Raw genomic sequence first — 12,436 nt, 5'->3', positions numbered from 1 at the left:
TTTTTTTTGTATTTTTTAAATTATATAAATGCCCATGAACCTACAACACATGTTGGCAATAACCAATATCAAAGTATGGATTCTTCCTTACCCCATCTCTGTGCCTCTCATGTAGAGACACCTGTTGACCTAAATGTTGTGTTTATCATGCTTGTTTTTTAAAAAATGGTTTGGTATACCAAAACAATAATTATTTAGTCTTGTTTTTGAGTGTCATAAAAATGGAATCACAGCATTTTCGGTGCATAATTTTTTTAACATTGTCACGTTAATACATATGGCTTTAGCTCATTTTTCACTGTTGTATAATGTTACTTATTGAATGTAACATTCTGTAAGAGGACATTTGGATTATTACTAGTTTTTTGTGAGTATCGATTAAAGAACAATTAGGTTTTTTTTTTTGGTGAGCATTGTTTTATGAACAATTAGGTCTTTTAGTGCACATAGAAATAGGTAAAGTTTATCAAAAGTTTTGCATGGAAATAGGAGTAGGCTTGCTGCTTATAAGATAACACCAGTATTCAACTTTATGAAATAATGTCAAATTGCTTTCCTAAGTGGATGTACCAATTTATTCTTTACTTGCAATATGTAAGAATTCTCACTGAGCCATATTTTCTCCAACACATGATATTATGAGTCTGTGCTTTTTTTGGTAGATATCTAAGTAGGGTCTTGATTTGCATTTTTCTGATTACTAATGAGATTGTGCATTGTTTCAGATGTTAAGTAGCCGTACAAATTTTTCTTTTTTTTAATGCCTGCAGCACCCAATATTCTTAGGTGGTCTCCCATCCAAGTACTAACCAGGCCCAACCCTGGTTAGCTTCCGAGATCAGATGAGATCGGGCGCGTTCAGGGTGGCATGGCTGTAGACCAAATTTTTCTTTTCTGTAAAATGTCTGTCATAGCATTTGACCTCTTAAAAATGAGTTCTTTATAAAGTCTACATACTAATTTTTTAATTATACAGGTTATAGATATCTTTAAATATGTGTTTTATCTCTACTTTTTTTATGTTGTCTTTTTTTCTTTCTTTTTTACTTTCATTAGCATTTATTTGATGCTGAATTTACTCCTGGGCCATATGTTTCTGTTTCTTCAGTTTCTTCTGGGATACCTTTTTCTTCTGTGCAACCTCCTCTCTGGTTTAGGAACAGTCTGCTCCTTTGCAGTAAGGATCATCTCACTGTGGCAGGGAGAGCTCAGGCAGGGGATAAACCGCCCACGAGCTCTGTAAGTTCTGCGCTGCATCTTGGGAGCTTTGTTCACCTGGATGTGCTCAGTGACTAGAGAGTCCATATCTAAACCCTTAAGCTCAGCATCACGCTGCATTTTTAAGCATGTGCAGCAAAAAGCACTCTTTTTGGGCCACTGACCCTGCCTCCAGCCCCACTATCTGGCCTGGGTACACCCACCAACTCCACTATTGTAATGATGGAATGGTATATATTGCTTCTATAAAGTGACATCTTTCTGATACTTGGTGGCTTTTTGGATATGCATACCCTTGATGGCCTGGGCAGTTTCATGCAGTGAACGTGAAGATTCGAACCTCTTGATTTGCATGATTTCGTGGGGTTTTCTGGGTCAAGTGAATAGCGGACCATTTTCAGAGATCAGCTCAGGCCACTTATGGGAAGAGCTGTGTTGTCTTTTGATGAACAAATTCCTAGTTGTAATATGATTTAACTTATTAGTCTTTTTTTTATTTTTATGTCTTGTTTAAGAAATCTCTTATTACTCCAAGGTCAGAAAAATAAACTACATATTCTTAATACTGTAGAATTTTGCTTTTTTACTTTTAAGTCATAATTAATTTTTGTATATGACATGAAGTAGGAATCTAATTTTTTCTGTATGGATAATGATTGGCCCAGAACCATTTATAGAAAATCTCTTTCCCCACTTGATCTGCAGTGCTGTCACTGTCACAAGGCAAAATTCCACTTTTTTTTTGTTGCCTTCATTCTATTCCATTGATTAATTTGTCTACTCTATAATACAGTTTTAATTATTATGTTTTATAGGGCAAATTCTCTTACCTTCTTTTTCATCAGTATCTTGATTTTTATTGGCCTTTTGATTTTCCATATAAATTTTACAATCAGCTTGTAAATTTTCACATTTAAAAAACCCATTTAAGTCTACAGCCATGATATATATATATAAAATAAATTAAAAAAAATAAAAAACCCATTTAGAATTTTGGTTGGAATTGCATTGATCAATTTGGATTATTTGGAAGAACCGACACTTTATGATATCGATACTTCCTGCCCATGATCATGGGCTCCCTCTCCTTTTTAAAAGATATTCTTTAATGTCTTTTGATAACCTTTTACAATTTTCAGCACCAGGATATCTTTTGTTAGAGTTTTTTCTAGGTAGGTGTAATATGAAGATTTAATTTTAATAGGAATAAATTCTTTATAATCCTTTGCCTTTAATTTCTTACATTTGATCTCTTACTGTTCTGGCTAGGACCTCTATGACAATGTTGAATAGTTGAATAGAAAAGTAATAGTGAGAACCCTTATCCTGTTCCTGATTTTATTTATTTGTTTGTTTGTTTATTTGCACCTGTTCCTGATTTTAAAAGGAATGTTTTCATCACTTCCATTAAGAGTATTATAGCTGTAAGGTTTCTTGTTTTGTTTTGTTTTGTTTTGTTTTAGGCGAGGCAACCCTTGGTTGACCTCACAGATTGCAAGGACCTTGTCAGCTTACAATCCCTTATTTTTTATTTTTTACGCTTACAGCACCTGGTCTTCCTAGGTGGTCTCCTATCCAAGTACTAAACAGGCCTGACCATGCTTAGCTTCCGAGATCAGACAGGATCGGGCTTGTTCAGAGTTGCATGGCCGTAGACAGCTGTAAGTTTTTTAATAAATGCCCTTTATCAGGGTAAGAAAATTCCTTGTAATTACTAATATGCTAGGAGTTATTATTGTAGTTATTCCTACTAGGAATAGATTTACATTTATTTAGGAATTTATTTAGGAATAATTATTAGGAATAATACTAGGAATTACTAGGAATGATGACTACATTTTTTTTTCTCTCTAATTGGACTTTCTACTCTATTCTTTTAGAATTTGTTCCAAACTGTAGTTACTTAAACATTATTTTTTTTCTTTTTTAACTATTATTTTTTTATTTTTCAATTGCAGTTGACAATATTATGTTAGTTTCAGGCGTGTAGCATAGTGGTTAGACATTTATATAATTTATGAAGTGATCCTCTCAATAAACCTAGTACCCACCTGGCACCATACATTGTTATTACTATATCATTGACTGTATCTCCTGTGCTATATTTTATATCCTGTGACGATTTTGTATAAATATTATCTTTTGAAAAAGAAATTTCCTTATTTGAACTGTGTATAGAAATGCTATTGATTTTTATATATTGACCCATAGAGCTAGCCCCCATCCTAAATTATTATTTCTAATAGTGTTCCTGGATATTTGTGTGTGTGTTTCTATGTGGGTATTCATCATCTATGTATTAAAACAGTTTTAAGTTCTTTCTTTTTAATCCTTACGTCTTTAATTCCTTCTGTCCTTATTCTCTTGCTGCATTGACTAGTACCTCCAGTACAAGGATGAATAAATAATTGAATAGAAGTGGCAATAGTGAGAACCCTTATGTTTTCCTTATTTTAAAAGGAATGCTTTTATCATTTCTCCATTAAGAGTAATGTTGTAGGCTTTCTTGTAGATACTCTTTGTAAATTATGAAAATTCCTTTCAATCCCTGTTATGCCAAGAGTTACTATTTTTTGAAAATAGGAATGTATGCTTTTTTTGGGCAACAGTTGAAGTAATCACATATTTTATTTTTTAAATCTATTATATAGTGTATGACATTTGTAGATTTTAGAATGTTAAACATTCTGGGTTTGGTCTAATTCATTTAGAATGTTCCTCTGTGCATACGTTAGATTGGCCTGTGATTTTCTTTTTGTGTACTCTCCTTGTTTGGGTTTGGTATCAAAGTCGTTCTGCATTCGTAGAAGGAGGTAGGAAAGAACTATTCCTGTTTTTATTATTCTGACACAGTTTACCATTGAAATAATCTCTTCCTTGAAAGTTTCATAGAATTTAGCAAAAACATCTGGGAAGATTTAAAACTATGAAATTCTCTCTGCTGTTTTTCTTTAATTCAGTATCTTCGACTGAATTCTTAATATGTAGTATTTTTATTGTCATTCAATTATTTTTTCTTTGAGCCATGAGATTTTTGAAGAGTTTTTAAATTTCCAAAAAGTAGTATTCTTATTTATCTTTTTGTTATTAATGTCTAAATTGCATTGTGGATGGAGAATGTGTTTTTTTGGTCAGATTCTTTGAAATTTGTTTAGATTTGCTGTGGCCTGGTACATGATCAACTTTTGTAAATGTGTTTGAGAAGAATCTGTATTCTTTAAATGTCAGGTGTGGAGCTCAAGTTTTTTAATTGTGTTGTTCACATTATATCTTTATTGGTTACTTTTTGTTTACTTATTAGTAATTGAGAGAGGTGTTTTAAAATTAATAGCTTTGTCACTTTTCCCCAGCAGTTCTATCAAATTTTGCTTTATATAGTTTCAGATTAGTTTACCTAAATTCATTCATTCTTTTCCTTCCTTCCTTCCTTCCTTCCTTCCTTCCTTCCTTCCTTCCTTCCTTCCTTCCTTCCTTCCTTCCATTCATCTTTCTTTCTTTTTCTTTCTTTTTTTCTTTCTTTTTCTTTTTCTTTCTTTCTTTCTTTCTTTCTTTCTTTCTTTCTTTCTTTCTTTCTTTCTTTCTTTCTTTCTTTCCTTTTCTTTCTTTCTTTTTCTTTTTTTTCTTATTTATTATTATTTTTTACGCCTACAGCACCTGGCGTGGAAACTTACTTGATTTTATTGTCACCCCAATAATTAATAAAAAATAAAATAAAAAGGCAAGTAGTTATAAAGAAAATCCATTTGAATCATCTCTGCCTTTTATGATTTTAATCCATTTATGTTTATTATGATTAATGTTCCTTTGTGGTCTCTCATCCAAGTACTAACCAGGCCCAACCCTGCTTAGCTTCCAAAATCAGACATCAGGCTTGTTCAGGGTGGCATGGCTGTAGACCATGGACCGTGGCTCCACTGGGGCGGGGACCCAGGACCTTCTGCTTATGAAGCAGACGTGCTAACTGCTACACTATGGTACCATGTCCAGTTTACCTAAATTCTTAAAAGTTTAGAATCATTGGCTCTTACTGGTGACTTGAAGTATTTGTCACTATATAATGACCCACCTTAGCCTTAATAATTTTGTCTTTTTTGTCCTAAAGCCTATTACTGGTGATATTAACATAGCTCTGCCAGCTTTATTTTGGTTACTATTTTCCTGTTAATTTATTTCCATTCTTTTACTTTCAGCCTTTTTATGTTTTCATATTTTAAACCTTGCATATAGCTGAATTTTTGAAAAATTCAGCAAAGCAACAAACAAACATGACAGAGATTCATGGACATGGACTGTGGATTAGTGATTACCAGAGAGAAGAGGGGGAGGGGAGAGGTAGATAGGGATAAAATAGGTCAAATATTTGGTGATGGAAGGAAATCTAACTTTGGGTAGTGCACATACATTGGGTAGTGCATTATATGTACAACTTACTGTTGAATTATACACTTGAAACTTACTTGATTTTATTAATGTCACCCCAATAATTAATAAAAAATAAAATAAAAAGGCAAGTAGTTATAAAGAAAATCCAATTGAATCATCTCCACCTTTTATGATTTTAATCCATTTATGTTATGATTAATGTTACATTTGGACTCGTTTCTACAGTCTTTAGTTTTCTGTTTGTCTTGTGTTATTTGTGCATCTTGCCTTTATCTTTCTTCCTAAATTATTTTTCTCTCTAGTTGTTTGGATTTTATACTCCCTTCTTTTAGAATTTGTTCTTTAAATTTTACCTTGCATATTTAACTTAACATCTATACTTAATATTTAACCCCTCTCTCAAAAAATACATGAACTTTAAAACATTTAGTGTTTTAATGCTCAAAGTCACCCCTCCTCCTCTTGCCTTCCATGCTAATTATTAATCAGCATTTTATTTCTGTCCTACTTTTAATTGTCATTTTATAATGATACTATTTATTTCAATTTCCACGGATATTTCCCAGCTTATTTGCTCATCAAGCTAACTTTTGGGGATCATTTCCCTCCTTCCTGAAGCAACTCTTAGAAATCCTTTTTGAAAGTTTATTGGTAATAAATCTCATTTTTGTTTTTATATAAATATCTTTATTCTTTCTTAGGAAAGGATAGTTTTGTTGGGTTACTGTCAAATTCTAACAGTTACTTTCTCTCAACATGTAGAGGATGATTTTCCACTTTAGCTTAAATTGTTACTGTGGAGAAGTCTGCGGTTGTTCTAAATATTGTTCTTTGAAGGCAGTGTTTGGCTGCTCTTAAAGAGCCCCCCTTTTTTTTCTTTAGTTTTCTGAAGTCTGTATGTGGATTTCTCTTTATTTATATTTTGGAATCTTGTGTTTCTTGGGTCTTTGAATTTACTTTTTCATTAATTTGGGAAAATTCACAGCCACTATCTTTTTAAATATTGCTTTCTTCCATTCTTCTTCGGGGATTTGAATAGTTTTAGGTTAAACTTCCCATTCTGTTCTCTCTTTTTTGTAAAATAAACATGTAATTAGACAAAAAAGGAAACCATTTTCCTCACCTGCCCAGTTAGGTGACCCAAGGGAATATCAGCTCTGACTTTAGAAGTGCAATTCTCTAGACCCCCAGATCCCACAAGAAACATTTAAGCCAGTGGACAGTGTTAAGAGCAGCTGAGGTGCCATGGAATTTGCCAGGGTGGAAAGCCAGCTGTCATCAGTGCTCCAGTCTCTTTGGGTGGGCTGCTGCTTGATACTGTGTGGGAAGGATTGCTGGCTAAAGCCCAGCTTAGTTTCCCTCTGGTCACTCTTCTGCTATGAGAACATTCTTTTTTGCTGGATAGAGAACTTAAAGTTTAAACAAGTCTAGACCATTGTTGTCCAGTGGATATATAATGCATGCCACAAATGAGCCACTTAAGTAATTTTAAATTTTCTGTTTCTGCATTTTAGAAATTAAAAAGAAACAAGTAAAATTAATTTAATAGTCTTTCGTATAAAGCACTATGTCCAAAATATTATTTCAACATGTAATTAGCAAAAATTAGTAATGATTTATTTAAAAATTTTTTCCATGTGAAGTTCTGAAGTCTGGTGTATATTTTATGCTTAAGCACATTTCAGTTATGACTAGCCACATTTCAAGTGATCAGTAGCTCATATGGCTCATGCCTACTGTGTTAGGGCAAGTCATCTCTGTTAGCTGAACTTTCCTTTGCAGTCTGCTTCCTGTGCCCCCCACTGTTATATTGTTAAGACTGTGTGTGGGTTATGGCATTTAGGTAACTCTAATAGGTTGAATTTGGTTATTTAATCTTTTAAAACTTTTTCATTAGATTTATTGGGGTGACATTGGTAAGTAAAATTATATAGATTTCAAGTGTACAATTCTATAATACATCATCTGTATGTTGCATTGTGTGTTCACCACCCGAAGTGAAATCTCCTGTCACCATGTATTTGACTCCCTTTACCCTTTTCTACCTTCCTTTCCCTCCTTTTCCTCTGGTAACCACTGTACTGTTGTCTGTGTCTCTGAGTTTTTGTTTGTCTTGTTCATTTGTTGCTTTCAGATTTATATCCCACATATGAGTGAAATCACATGGTTCTTGATTTTTCCTGCCTGACTTGTTTCGCTTAGAATGATATTCTCAAGATCCATCTATGTTGTCACAAATGGCAGTATTTCACCTTTTCTAATGGCTGAGTAACATCCCATTGTATATATGTACCACGTCTTCTTTATCCCATCATCTATAGAAGGGCATTTCCATTGTTTCCATGTCTTGGCCACTGCGAATAATGCTGCAGTGAACATAGGGGTACGTGTATCTTTATGAATAAACGTTTTCAAAATTTTCAGGTATATATGCAGAAGAAGGATTGCTGGGTCATATGGTAATTCAATTCTTAATTTTTTAAGGAACCTCTATACTGTTTTCCACAGTGGCTGTACCAGTTTACATTCTCACCACAAAATCTCCACTACTGATAATAGCCATTCTGACAGGTTTGAAGTAGTATCTCATCGTGGTTTTAATTTGCATTTCCCTAATAGCTAGCGAAGTTGAGCATCTTTTCATCTGTCTGTTGGCCATTTGTATGTCTTGGGAGAAGTGTCTGTTCATGTCCTCTGTCCATTTTTTAATTGGATTGTTTGTTTTTGTGTTGAGTTGTATGAGTTCTTTATATATTTTGGATATTAGCCTTTTATCAGAGGTACTGTTTGCATATATCTTCTCCCATTCGGTTGGTTGCCTTTTTATTTTGTTGATGGTTTCACTTTTATTTCCCTTGTCTTGAGGTCAAATTCATAATATCCTGTCTAAGACCAAAGCAATATACAGATTTAATGCAATACCCATCAAAATCTCAATGGCTTTTTTTTTTTTAAAGAAATAAAACAACAACAAAAAAAATCAGATTTCTATGGAACCACAAAAGAACGTGAATAACCAAAGCAATCCTGAGAAAAAGAACAAAACCAGAGTTATCACACTTCCTGATTTCAAATTATACTACAAAGTGGCAGTATTCAAAACAGCATAGTATTGGCAGGACACATAGACCAATGAAACAGAATTGAGAACTCAGAAATAAACCCACATACATGTGGGCAAATAATTTTCAACAAGGGAGTCAAAAACATACAATGGAGAAAAGAAAGCCTCTTCAATAAATGGTGCTGGGAAAATTGGAAAGCCACATGCAAAAGAATGAAACTAGACTGCTATTTGATACCATAAGACCTAAAACAATAAAATACAGGTACTAAACATGTAAACATTATGGTTATTTAATCTTTGTCAAAAAATCACATCACAAAGATAGATTCCTTGTTTATAGAAAGATCCATACTTGGGGGTGTATCCCTAGTCTCATATTAGTTACCTTCAGTGGATATAAGTGGATATTTTGTGGGAAGATTGGGAAAAGATTTTATATTTAAATGGAAGTAGTTTATTTTTAAATGGGATGGAAGTTTCACTTCTACCTTACTAGATCTTACTATCTGCAGTTTTGTTTTTTTTTTCTGTTTTCCCTTCCATTAAAAAAAAAGTTTACTTTTATTGTGGGAAATTTCAAGTCTATATGGTAATGTGGAATAGCAGAATGAACCCCCTGGGACTATCACAGGTCTTCGACTAGTAACAACTCAGATAGTTTTCTTTCATCAGAATCAACACCTATTACTCATCCTCTTCTCGTGCCCCCTCCCTACAGTTATTTTGAATTAAATCATATACATCATTATCACTTCATCTTATCAGAATGTGTTTTAAAAACCACAATGTTATCACACGTAAAAAAAGTCATTTAAAATAGCTAGTGTTCAAATTTCCCTAGTTATGGCATAATTTTTATGTTTCAAATCAGGATCCATGTACGGTCCCTATGTATGTCTCTTTTTAATCTATAGATTTCCCTTAATTTTTACCCCACCCCTTTGAAATTTATTTGTGGAAGAAACTGAGTCATTTGTCATGTAGAATGATGTACTGTGCTTTTTGCTGATTGCATTTCATGATGTGGCTCAACTGTTTCTCTTTTCCTATAAATGAGTAGTTAAATGGAAAGGCTTGGTCAGATTCCAATTATTATCTTTTTGCAAGGATATTCGAGAGGTAGTGGTGTGTACTTTCTTCAGGGTACATATTGTCTTCCTGGCTCATTTTTTTGTCAGTAGCCATCAGTGATCCCTGTCGAGATCCATTAGTTAGATTTCTATACCTTTCAGTGTCTCAAAAATTTCCATCTCCTTATCTGTCTGTGCTGCATTCTGAGTCATTTCTTCAATTATAAATTATAGTTTGCTGTATCATTCTTCAGGTATTTCTAATCTGCTATTTAGCCTGTTAACTTTTTAAAATTTAAAACATTACAAAATTTTAAACCATTTCTAAAAAATTTCTTTTTGTTTCAACTCTCAAGATTTGTAATCTTGTTAATGGGTCATCTCTGTGTCTTTAACTTTTTTAAGCATTTCATACAGAATGTACAACTGCTATGTATCTGACAGTTCTAATGTTGGCAGTCTTTGGAGGTCTAAGTCCATCACTATACTGACTTGCAATACTTTCTTACGTATCTGGTGATCTTTGAGTTTATTGCTTGATCTTAAATGGGGGCAGAGAGGTCATATGGGCCTAAATTGGATTGAGAGGATTTGCCTCTGCTTTTGCAAAAGCTGAAAGATGCCATCCACCTGGGTCTACATTGGCATGTCTTTGTGGCTCTCATGAGAGACCCAGGCTCAGCTTCCCCACTTGAGGCTGGCATCAGGCTCAGTTTCCAGAAAGCAGAATTGCCGTGGCCATTTGCCTTTTGGTAGCCCTGCCTCTTCCATTGCTCACTCCTCTGATTCCAGCGCTCACCCCAATTTCTGCTCCCAGCTCAAGTTTAGTTTCTGTTTTTTGTTTGTTTGTTTTTGAGGAGGGGATCCTTGAAGATTTCCCCTACCTCTTGTGAGACTGGCAGTTCCTTAAAGTGTATGACCTTCCCAGAGTTTCGCTGTTCTGCTATGGGAATGTTCTAAGGACTTAGTTGATTATGATGCCAGAATTGGGATAATCCCTTGACACCAAGACATTCAACTCCCTGTTTTTCAGGAATTCATTGAAGAGTTGCTGTCTCCCCCTTTTGGGGGTCTGGTGGCATTTGTGAAGGAGGCTGAGGCTTTGATTGAGCGTGGACAGGCTGAGCGACTTCGAGGGGAAGAAGGTATGAGGATGGTATGGTAGTGATGGGGTCAGTGGTGACTGGAAAAAATGAGAGAATGTGGATTACATGAGGAGTGGGTAGAGTAGGAAAGAATGGGCTGGGAGAACACCAGAAAAGAGGGGTTAGGTGGTGAGGATGCATGTGTCTTGGAAGGGATTTAGTGGGGTCGCAGATCACTTAGTCTAGTCCCTGTCTGATGCTGTCTCTTTCCTCCTGCCATCAGCCCGAGTTACTCAGCTGATCCGTGGCTTTGGTAGTTCCTGGAAATCATCGGTGGAATCTCTGAGTCAGGATGTAATGCGGAGTTTCACCAACTTCAGAAATGGAACTAGTATCATTCAGGTGACTTGCAGCTCTCAGCCCCTACTCATACTCCATTCCCCTCACTAATTTTCCTCTCCTCTTTATCCTGGGCTCAGCATCATCCAAGTGACCCTTGATCTTCAACTACCAGCTGTGCCCAAAGTTCTGGATGAGCCCTAACCAGATTCTTAATCATCCTCAGCACCTCCCCATAGTCTGACCCCTCCTTCACTTTCTCTGACCAGGGAGCATTGACCCAGCTGATCCAGCTCTATCATCGCTTCCACCGGGTGCTGTCTCAGCCCCAGCTCCGAGCTCTTCCTGCCCGGGCTGAGCTCATCAACATTCACCACCTTATGGTGGAGCTCAAGAAGCACAAGCCCAACTTCTGATGTGCCAGACCCTGGGATCCACCAGCCTTCTCCAAGGACTCTTCTACCCCATCCCATAGCCCTTTTTCACCTGGTGTCCCCTCTTTTCAGTTTTCCCCTTGCCTCCCAGGTCCTTGACATGCTTCACCCTGCCTTCTTTCCCAAGATCCCGCCTCATCAGGGTAAGCTGGATCCCCTTGGCTTGCTGAATCTTCCAATTATCTTCAGGTTTCCCAGGACCACCTCCTCCTAGGCTTTCAAAACGATGTTTTTCATTTTCCCAGTTTTGTCACCCTGCCACCCCCGCCCCCCAAACAAATAACAACAACAAAAACCAAGGCTCTTCTCTCTTCCTCCAGTAAAACCTTTACTGCCTAATTCTCCAGTTCACTCAACTCTTGTCACCGTGTCCTGAGGTGTGAAGCCTCAGCTCTTGGAATTGGTGGCAACGGAAAACTTTCTCCAAGTCATTATTTTTTCACTCAAAATGATTTCTGTAGCTTTTTGACCTAAGATCTCAGCAACTTGAACACTAACCAGTCCCCATCCTGGCTTGAGAGATATTCCAAAGTCAGTCTGTAAAGAACAATAAATATTTAATATGACAATACTCTTCTCCTATTTCTTTTCTTCTTCCTGGGGCCTTCAAGTAGCCCCATCCCTGCTCTAGGGTCACCTTCCCTTTCTGACTGCCTTCTGGTGGGTGTCTAGAAAGTAGGGGCACACGTGTAACCTCTAGCTGCTTTAGGCCAAAGTGGCTGCATTGGTTTTAGGGTGGGGACTATTTCATGAGCAACCGACCTGGTAGAGGGAGGTGGCGCCTGGTTAAAAGGCTGAGAACGTTGCTGTACAGCCGCAGGCACTGCCCCAAGGGCAGCT

The 12,436-nt window shown here is 36.0% G+C and overlaps 1 protein-coding gene, 1 non-coding gene and 1 pseudogene across 3 annotated transcripts in view; 1 reads left to right on the top strand and 2 right to left on the bottom strand.

Moving 5' to 3' along the window:
* Positions 1-12,172, top strand: part of VPS52 (VPS52, GARP complex subunit) — a 19,938-nt gene extending 7,766 nt beyond the window's left edge. For both annotated transcript variants that reach the window (XM_011373442.1, XM_011373443.2), the window contains exons 18-20: positions 10,772-10,883; positions 11,107-11,225; positions 11,432-12,172. In XM_011373442.1, the coding sequence (XP_011371744.1) occupies positions 10,772-10,883; positions 11,107-11,225; positions 11,432-11,578 (378 nt within the window). In that variant the 3' untranslated portion in view covers positions 11,579-12,172. The remainder of the gene's footprint in view (positions 1-10,771; positions 10,884-11,106; positions 11,226-11,431) is intronic.
* LOC111747527 lies at positions 762-880 on the bottom strand. Its single transcript, XR_002783564.1, has one exon. It is a non-coding gene; the product is annotated as a 5S ribosomal RNA (ribosomal RNA).
* LOC111747521 lies at positions 2,757-2,875 on the bottom strand (annotated as a pseudogene).
* Positions 12,173-12,436: the final 264 nt, after the last annotated feature.

The sequence above is a fragment of the Pteropus vampyrus genome, unplaced genomic scaffold, assembly GCF_000151845.1.
Source record: "Pteropus vampyrus isolate Shadow unplaced genomic scaffold, Pvam_2.0 Scaffold225, whole genome shotgun sequence".
Classification (NCBI taxonomy): domain Eukaryota; kingdom Metazoa; phylum Chordata; class Mammalia; order Chiroptera; family Pteropodidae; genus Pteropus; species Pteropus vampyrus.
This window is presented reverse-complemented; position numbering and strand designations above follow the sequence as displayed.